General features: G+C 33.7%; 1 protein-coding gene across 1 annotated transcript; it reads right to left on the bottom strand.

Moving 5' to 3' along the window:
• Positions 1-4,095: 4,095 nt before the first annotated feature.
• Positions 4,096-6,540, bottom strand: LOC127107697 (pyruvate kinase, cytosolic isozyme). Its single transcript, XM_051045013.1, has 3 exons — positions 6,199-6,540; positions 5,528-5,989; positions 4,096-5,244 (listed from the first exon to the last, which is right to left on the bottom strand). Exons 1-3 carry the CDS (start codon positions 6,412-6,414, stop codon positions 4,432-4,434), a joined length of 1,491 nt encoding a protein of 496 aa, XP_050900970.1. The 5' UTR covers positions 6,415-6,540; the 3' UTR covers positions 4,096-4,431.
• Between the last annotated feature and the right edge of the window lie 3,766 nt (positions 6,541-10,306).

Here is a 10,306-nt window from a genome sequence, read left to right as displayed (position 1 = left end):
TCATATGTTGAGGCGGATTGTATACATGACTAGGAGGTATTGGTGGTGGTTGATCATCATCTTCATCGTCGTTGTTCAGCATGTGATCAACCTGTATCTCGGTCTCCTCTTCTTCTTCATCAACGACATCCACTTCTGCCTCTGCTTCTGGGTTGACGTCATCTGACCATTGTCGATCATCTTCACCAGATTCATCCTGACCGGTTAGTTGAGACTGTTGAGATGATATACATGGTTGAAGAGTAATGTACAACTAAATACAGTTGCAGCCTGAATGTTCATGACTAACAAACATGTATTCAACATCTTCATCGTCTCGTACCTTAAGGGTGAAATACTTGCATTGACCATTCTAAAAAAATATTGGATTTTGATATATGATCTTTGACACAATACCCGATCCTATAAAGGATTGTATTCTTTTTTTCAAATGCAAGAAGGTTGTATTTCTCTTGATTGTGATTCTAATGGTATCAGTGTTTCGAAAACAAAAACCATGTTGCTCAGACTCGTATGTTTCACTGTTGTAGTGAACGTTGACACTGTATAATGATGAAGATGACATTGTACAGATGAAAACTATTTTCTTACTGCAGATGAATGTGAGTGAAGTGTCTTGGATGTTGATAGTAAGACACTTAAATAGATGAGTGAAGTGTCTCACATGCTAGCTAGTTCGGAGTGACGTGTCGGACATGCAAGCTAGTCCGAAATGACGTGTCGGACATGCAAGATACTCTGAGATGATGTGTCAACCATGCAAGCCATCAAGAAGTGACTTGTTCAGCATGAAGGAGACAAGACAGCCACATGTCAGACATGCAGACACACACTCCAAATGGATTGGCGCCTCCACTTATTCCTTGCACATGGTCGCCAATTCAAGTGGAGACACCATGCATTCAGACCTCGAAACCAAGCAATCAGACTTAGGTCTTGCATGCATGTCCTTATGGAGGCGCCAATTTGAATGGCGACCCCTCTTAAAGGTTGTACATGGTCGCCAATTCAAATGGAGACACCATGCAAGCACAATTTTTCATGCTCCCATCCATTTGCCTATAAATACATCCACTCCATCAACACTTCTTCCACACAATCACTCTCACTACTTCTTCTACAATACTTCTTATACAATTTCATCTGCAATAACTTCTTGTAGTTTCATCTACACCAACCCCCCGACAAAATGTCTATCCTCACAATGGGCGAAGCACATAGAGGAACAGTTGCAAACATCGCAACATATTTAAGTTTTTTATTTTGTTAACTTTTTATCTTTCATCTTCACCAACCCCATTTTATTTTGACATACCAACTTAGTCAAGTTTTTTATTCTTTCTTTTATAGGATGTATCAAGGTTCCGAACTCGGGTACATGAATATGTCCATATGGACCCGATGATTCAACCTTATGTTGACCTCGCCGGTTTTGGTCATATTAGCAAGATTTTGTCTTGGTCCATAGATAACAAATTCATTCTAGCCTTATGCGAAAGATGGAGACCTGAGACACACACATTTTGGTTCCCAACCGGTGAGTGTACCGTGATGTTAGAAGACGTCTACATGCTTTTAGGACTACCCATTGAAGGTAAGGCTGTTAATGGTAAGACCAACTATGCAAATTCAATTTGCATGGAGCTCTTAGACACTGATTTGTTAGATGATAATGCTAGAGGTCAAGGTATACTACTCTCACGCCTTAAGTCGTACTATAATAGTTTATACTTAGATGAGCATTCTACCGAAGATGCTCGAATAATAAAAACTAGGTGTTATATTATGTTGTTAATTGGATCGTTTTTATTTCCCGAAGATAGTGGTTCTAGCATGCATATTATGTACTTACCTCTACTTAGACATGTAGATAGAATAGGAAGTTACAGTTGGGGATCTGCTTGTCTAGCCTATCTCTATAGCTCGTTGTGCAAAAACTCACACAAAGACACATCTACATTTTCTGGATGTGCTGTTTTGCTACAAGCATGGGGTTGGTCAAGACTACCGTCTCTAGCACCGGTCAATAACAACCCTTTCACTTTTCCATACGCACAAAAGTAAGTTGTTTAAATTGTTATATCTTTACTTACTTCCTTAAAGTTTATTACCTCAAACTATTTTTTTTTTACTTTTTGGTGTAGATGGTCGGCACGTGGTATGAGTTACAACAGATGTCCGAGACACTGTATTACTCAGTATCGCAACCTGTTGGATCACCTTCGACCGACAGACGTAAGCAAAATAACTTAATTATTTCGTTATATTTTGTTAATTTTTTCTACATTGATTATAATCCTATCTTCTTTCACATTTCAGTTTATTTGGCGTCCATACCTTAATTTGGATCATGACCATGAGGTCAACGCTGAAGACGCTGCCGTATGGACTGCATGCACACCGATAATACGGTTCACAACTGTGGAGATGCACAACACCGATCATGTGAAGCTGCAGTTCGGTATGGTCCAGAATATCCCAGATCCCCCAGCTAGCCTAGGAGAATGGCATCTGCGTAAAGTCAACGACCAATGGAACTTCAATCCATGGCAAACCTTCGCAAGATCGGAGTGTCGCAAATGGAAGCACCGTCATGACCATGTGTTAACTGACGCATTCATGCCAACTGAGGGAAAACCAAGTCGTACTTATATGGCTTGGTACAGATCAGTTGGTTTTCAGTTCATCGCCGAAGATATGTACCTATACGACCCACGCCATGCAACTTACACACAAGAAGGATCAACATCTAACCCCCAACAACATTCTAATCCCGATTACTCACAACCCTCTGTCCGTCAAACTTTTCGTTCCACAAACACACAAACATACAACCAAAACATGTCATTCACCCAACCCCAATACCAAGAGCATACCCCATACCACCACCAACAAATTGACCATCAACCTGAGACCCAACATCGCTTCGCGCCCACCCCATCACCCTACCAAAGTCGCCTTAGCCAAAACACCAACCGCCCCTCCTCCTACCGTAGCCAAGAAGCCCAAACATCACAAAACCAAAACATCCAACAACCCTATCTCTACCAAACACCCCAACAACCTTTCCAACCTTTCCTCGACGCATCATTCACACCCATGTCTCCCTTCAACCGTCCCGGTCGCCCATCCATAAGTCAACCACATCCCAACTTCTTTGGCATGGGTCATGAGCTCAGCTACGGCGGTACACCATCAATGCATACTGAAGACTATGCTGACTTGTCTGAATACCTCAACGGACCTTCTCCTGTAGTTGGTAGTGACGCTCCTGGCCCCTCAAATGATCAAACACAGGTGCAGAATCGTCAATGTGGGTTAGGGCCTAGGGTTAGGGTAGCTAGAGGATGTGGGACCGGAGGTCGGTTAGGTGATCTCGGTCATCACCATTAGGTTTCTTTGTGTAAACGGATAATTTTATTAATACCAAGTGGTCTTATATCAAATTTATCTATGACTTATACCCTAAAACACAAAAAATTGCATTTTAGGAGGAGTCTCCAATTGAATTGGCGACTCCTCTTAAAACCTACACATAGGTGTCAATTGGATTGGCTAAGGCACCTGCCCTAGCCAATCCAATTGGCGCCTCCATTTAAGTTTTAAGAGGAGTCTCCAATTCAATTAGCGACTCCTCCTAAAAGTGGGATATTTTGAGATTTTTTTTGAAACTAGGGGTATTTTGGAAATTTCCTTGAAAAAGTGGGTTATTTTGGTAAAAAAACAAAAAACTGCCTGATAAATATGATAAATTGTTGATATCACACAAAGAAAAAGAGAGATAAAATGAAATGTTGAATGAATATTTAAAATTAGGGTGTTCAAATATGATTAACCTTTAACAAATCCAGAGTTTATTATTAGTATTCTTTTGTAACATATGCTATTTTATTTTATTCAATTTTACAAGATATAATAGACCTTCAAATTTCAAATTGATGACAAAGAACTCAAATCACAAAACCATAACTTTCTCTATCAAGACATATAAAACAACCTCGACTTTCTCTATCAAAACATAGAGTACTAAACAATCATAACTTTCTCTATCAAGACATATAAAACAACCTCGACTTTCTCTATCAAAACATAGAGTACTCAAACAATCATAACTTTCTCTATTAAAACACAAAGTACTCAAACAGCACCGAAAACAAACCAAAACTGAGAAGGCTAAGATTTTACAAAAAGCTTCATGCATCAATAAATGAAAGCCAGTCGCCACTTGCCAGTGACAACAATAATAAGGCTAAGAAACAGTAACATATGGATAATTATAAAACAGGGAACATCCCTAATAAGAAAAGTTCTGATTGATGTTCTGCATCCAATTAAGTATGAAAAAGGTATGAAAAGATGAAAAAGGTATGAAAAGACTTATTTCCCACTATCAAAATTGCCAAAAGCAGCTGAAGAACTTCTAATGGGAAATCATTTCACAGTCAAGATTTTGATGATTGATGCAACACCCACACGATGGAGAGCCACCACAGAATCCCCGTTATTGCAGAGACCCTTTGCTTTGGCATACTGAATGGCAAAGTCTAGTGCCTCTTCTGTTGTTTCTGCGTGAGAAGCTCTTGCAGAACCTGCGCTTAGTACTGGAATCAATCCTCGGAATATCAAGCTATGCCTGGCAGGGCCCTCATCACTGCAGGACCAATCAAAGGTATCAGTCTTAATCTCAGGAACAACGACAGAAAGAATTGGCATGCCTGCCCTGTATTTAGCCACTAATTTTGCAGTACTCCCTCCTCTGGTTAAAACCAATATAACTGCTGCTTTAGCTGAGTTGGCCATTTTAACCGCAGAAGAAGCAAGACTCTCCAATGGGCTCATGGGTACTGGTGAGTGCTCCATTATCCTTTTAAATACATCTCCATAGTCAATGGTGCTCTCAGCTTCAACACATATTTTAGCCATAGTTCGAACAGCAAGTTCTGGATAAGCTCCAGCAGCAGTTTCACCACTAAGCATGACACAGTCTGTGCCATCCAGAACTGCATTGGCAACATCGGTAGCTTCAGCTCTGGTTGGACGGGGAGATTTGATCATTGACTCCAACATTTGGGTTGCAGTAACAACAGGTTTCCCTTGGATGTTGCACTTATAAATCATCACTTTCTGAGCAAGAAATATCTTCTCTATTGGAATTTCCATTCCAAGATCACCACGTGCCACCATAAATGCGTCTGAATTTGCAAGGATTTCATCAAAATTTGCAACTCCTTCTTGGTTCTCAACCTGCCACATTCATTTGAAGCAACAAAGAGAAAAAGTAACCAGAAATAAGTAATTAAATAAAATATGTACCAGAACTACATAACAAAAATCAGTAGGAACAGAAAAGACAGAATCTTTAAAGAACATCTTAAATTTTGTTAGATAACATTCAATAACACACATTAATATACATGCAATAAGCATCTCTATGATATCATGTCTGATTCATAACTCAAATTGTTTTTAAACCAGCTCAACAGTCATTTTTCATGAAATAAAATCAAAAACTCAGAAAACACCATACCTTTGACATGAGAAGTATGTTCTTAGCATGTTTCCCCAACAACTTCCGGACTTGCACCAGATCAGAACCTTTTCGAACAAAAGAAAGCGCAATCATATCAATGTTATTAGGAACTCCCCAGACCATGATATCTTCCTTGTCTTTCTCAGTCAAAGTCGGGAGATCCACTATGACTCCAGGCAGATTAACATTCTTTCTCTCGCCGAGAACGGCAGAGTTCTCACAGCGACATTTCACCAAACCCGCTTCTACATCACACGATAAAACTTTGAACGATATGGTACCATCAGCGCAGAGTACAACACTCCCGGGCTTCACATCTTGAGCCAACTTTTTGTAGCTCATACAGATTGTATTCGCATCTCCCTTTATGTCATAGTCAGTCGAAATGGTTATCTCTTGACCTTGTTTCAGTTGAACAGGCTTCCCATCCTTGAGAAATCCGGTTCGAATCTCCGGCCCCTACAAAAACATAAACAAACACAAACGATTCAAGATAGATAAGGAAATAATTTCACAATGTCATGTTTATTTCATTAATACAACAATATCAATTCAGCATTCAGTGCAAGATACATAACATAATATGCACAAATCATCTTTTTATGAATGAGATTGTTAAATCTAATTTAAATCTAAGAGATCGATATTATTAGGTCATTATTTCATACCTTAGTGTCGAGCATAACGGCGCAGAGGATACCGGTATTATTCATGGCGGTTCTGAGATTATCTAGGGTTTCCTGATGGTAATCGTAGGAGCCATGAGAGAAGTTGAAACGAGCGACGTTCATGCCTGCTAGAAGAAGCTTCTCGATCATGGGAACGGACCTGGATGCGGGACCTAGGGTACAGACGATCTTGGTTTTCGGTTTCTTCTCCGCCATCTGAGATCAACGAAGGATGTTGGTTTCTGTAAGGGATGCGAGAAGGGACGAAAATGTGTGACCTCTGTTTCGATTCAGCAATGTGATTGAAAACAACACTGACGCAGTCGTTTGTGGTTTAAATAGAGACATGAGTTAGTTAGGGGATATTATTTTAAAAATAGAATGGTCAAACTAATTTATTTATTTTCCTATAGCAAAACTAGTTACTACTTTTAAAAAACTAATTGCGATATTCAGTGGTGTTACTTTACTTATTAAAACATGAGTCAGTGATTACTGTGGGTGGTGGTATAAGAAAACCAAACCAAACACTTTGTTTTTTTTAGTTTAATTGAAATATCTTAAAGTGTAAAAGAATTTTACACTGTGATTAATACATTAATCACATACGTAAGATATTATCAAAAATTTGACTTTTATTTTAAAAATTTATAAAATAATACAAACAGATGATGATAATAAGTCGACGGTGTAATTTTTTTTTATAATAATTAATCTCTTGTTTTTTTATATTTCGTGATAAATTATTAATTACTAATCACTTTGTCCCATAAATAAACTATTTAGAATAAAATAATATCTTAAAATAATGATTATTTTAATTTTTAATATATATTTTTTAATTTTATCTTCTAATTAATATTATTTTATCATTTTTAATATATAATAAGGATATATACTTTAGTAGATATATAATTCTCTTTTTTATATATATATTTTTTTAATAAATGTGAAATGGTTAACTGGATCATTCAATATAGAACGGATGGAATAATATACTCGTTGTTTTCAAAATTTTAATTTAAATACACTCTAAATCCTCTAATAATTTAATTTTTTATCCGCATTTTAAAAATCAGTTTTTTTTCTCTCAACTTACCTATTAATTTAATTTTAATGTGATTGAAAGAACTTAATTAAAATTTTAATTATTAATTTATTCTTTAAAAAATTAATAAATTATCCTAATATGACATTAAAAATTAATTTTATATTTTAGTCATTGTAATCTCTGCAAAATTAAAGAAGGATCAATCAAATTTCAAAAAATATAAAATTAAGGAAAAAAACTGACTTTTTGAACTAAAAGTTTAAAAACATCAATTATAGGATCAAAGTATTCAAACTTTAAATTATTACTTTTAATAATAAATAAATAATATAAAAAACAAAATCTATTTTACATTATCAATCAATATTTCATCAAATTAATTTATAAATTTTAAATTAATAATATAACATCGATGAATTTCTATTAAGTAAAAACTAGTAAAGGACCTGTGCGTTCGTACGGGTCGTGCAAGTGCAACAATTTATTTTAAAAAAATTAAAATATAATATATATATATATATATATATATATATATATATATATATATATATATATATATATATATATATATATATATATATATGGTTGGATCAACGTACACAAATTTATTACATAAGAGTTTTTTTTAATGTAATGGATGTTAAATGATCAATAAATGGGTTCAAAAAATTTCCACAAATAACTTTTTTCAGTTTGGGACATAATAAAGTAAAACATTATTAATTTATAGTAATATAATTTGCTTAATTTTTTTTTATACTATATTAAGGAAATAATCAAAAAATATAATACAAAAATATTTTTACAATTTATTGATATATTGATATATAATAAACATTCCATTGTTAATGTTATGAATAAACATTCCATTTATCATTGAGATTTTGGACATAAGAAATAAAAATATATTCATTTAGTAATGGATGAAATTTTCCAATCTGTTACTAATTTGAGGTATGAAAGCGCAAATATTAACCTTCATAATAAATGATTATTTAACCAAAATACATAAACCATGTAAAAGAAATACCATAACCTCATTTGTTTTAAAATATAGTAATGAATACTACCAAATATTGAAATTAATTGCAATTGATACAGTAAGGTTTAATGCAACAAAATATATTGAAACAAAAGGTTCACAATTTTAGTTAAAATTGTGAGAAATAAGTCCAGCAACAAAAATGATTTAACTTCGTACAATTCTTTGGTCCTTAAAAAACTGGGTTTATACAAAACCTGCCCGCAACCTTTTAGGAAGTGATGATTCAAAACTTGCCCGCAACCTTAAAAAACTACAATAATAACTAATTTGATTTCAGGATATTGATTTCATTCTGGAATGATAAGATTGCAACAACAATAAAATAATGGTAATATTTTTTAGTAGTATAAATAGGTAATTTATTTTATCACATTTTTCACTCACATCTAGTCTAAATTTGACCAATTTATTTTATTTAATTTTAATTTTTGTGTGTACACATTTCATTTGAAAATGAACCTCAATCAACATAACACATGCTCCAATTTTATGCAAAATGATGGAAGTCCTCTTTGTATCCCAAATCAACAAAACACCCCATATTTTGGAAATCCACCTCTTATTCCAAATCCACACCATAATTCAAGATTTCAAAATTCTCTTTTTATCCCAAATCCATAAAATAATTCACCCATTGGAAATTACTCATATCATACATCACCTTACCCAATGAAAAACTCTCTTTTAATGTATTTTAATATATTTGAATCAATTTTTTAATTATATTTTATATAATATATAGTGGGATTTAGTGGGGCCCATTGTCTTAGCCCACTTTAATTATTTACAATCATTTTCTTGTACAACTAAATATATAAAGAATTGATATTCTTATTGATTTATTACAAATCATGCATAACATTAATTATCTTACGGCTGAATTATTTTAATACTCCACTGACCTAGCCAATAGAAAGGAGGCAGTGGACATAATTATTCATTTCAACCCCCAACTATATTTTGGTAAATAAATAATTTAAATATGTTGAGTTATAATACTATATATGATGACGTGAGATTGGTAAAAAGTATAGTTGCATGCTTAACTTAATCATTTCAAACAAACAATGTAGATTTTCCATTACCAATCAAAAGACAATTCACTGTATATGATAATTATACCTTGTTTTTTTTTATAAATCCTTAATTCAGTTGAATGCAAGATTCAAACATTGCTCCAACATTTCTGAACTACCTACAATTTTAACATATGTATTAGACTTTGAAAAAAATTGTAAAAAAATGTGTTTCTATGTGTTTTCTATAATTAGTTTTGAAGGATTTCATAATAAATTTTTATGTAATTGTTTTTTTAATTTCTAACACCATTAGGCATGCTGAAACCAAACATGACATGCAATAATCTATTTATAATTTAGTCGTATACACATATTTCATAAGATGACAACGTATTTTGTTATCAATCTAAAATACTTATTAACATTTGAAGATATGATACTCATATAAATTTTGTAGTTGAAAGAACACACAAAACACAATGTTCAACATAACAACATAGGATTTTGAATAATTTCACACACATGAATTAAATACTCATTATCATCCTTTAAACCATACATGAAATATAAATGTCAATTGTAATCCCACAAAATAAACACTTCAAAAAAGTAAGAACACATCCTACAACCAAAACATATCATGTTCTTAACAACTTCATACTTAAACTCATTCTGGTGCTAAAAAGTTCATAAAATATATTTCAATATCAAATTTCCGAAAATTCTAATTAAGAAGATGGTTCTATCTTTAATTTCTTGGATGGTTTGGTGCCTGATAATTGCGTAGCGCCAGACGCTTCAAAATCAACTTCTTCACCCTTGTCAGCAATTACAACATCCTTAGCCGGAGTCATTAGAATGATTGATTCTGGATCATTTTCACCAGATGCAGATAATGTTTGCTTGCAATATAAAAAATTAATTGTCAGATATAAAATGAATTATAATAATATAATATTTATCATAGAAAATTATTATGTTAACAAATGAAGA

The sequence above is a fragment of the Lathyrus oleraceus genome, chromosome 7 (assembly GCF_024323335.1).
Source record: "Lathyrus oleraceus cultivar Zhongwan6 chromosome 7, CAAS_Psat_ZW6_1.0, whole genome shotgun sequence".
Lineage (NCBI taxonomy): Eukaryota > Viridiplantae > Streptophyta > Magnoliopsida > Fabales > Fabaceae > Lathyrus > Lathyrus oleraceus.
The sequence above is the reverse complement of the archived record's forward strand: the minus strand, read 5'-3'. Positions and strand labels throughout refer to the sequence as shown.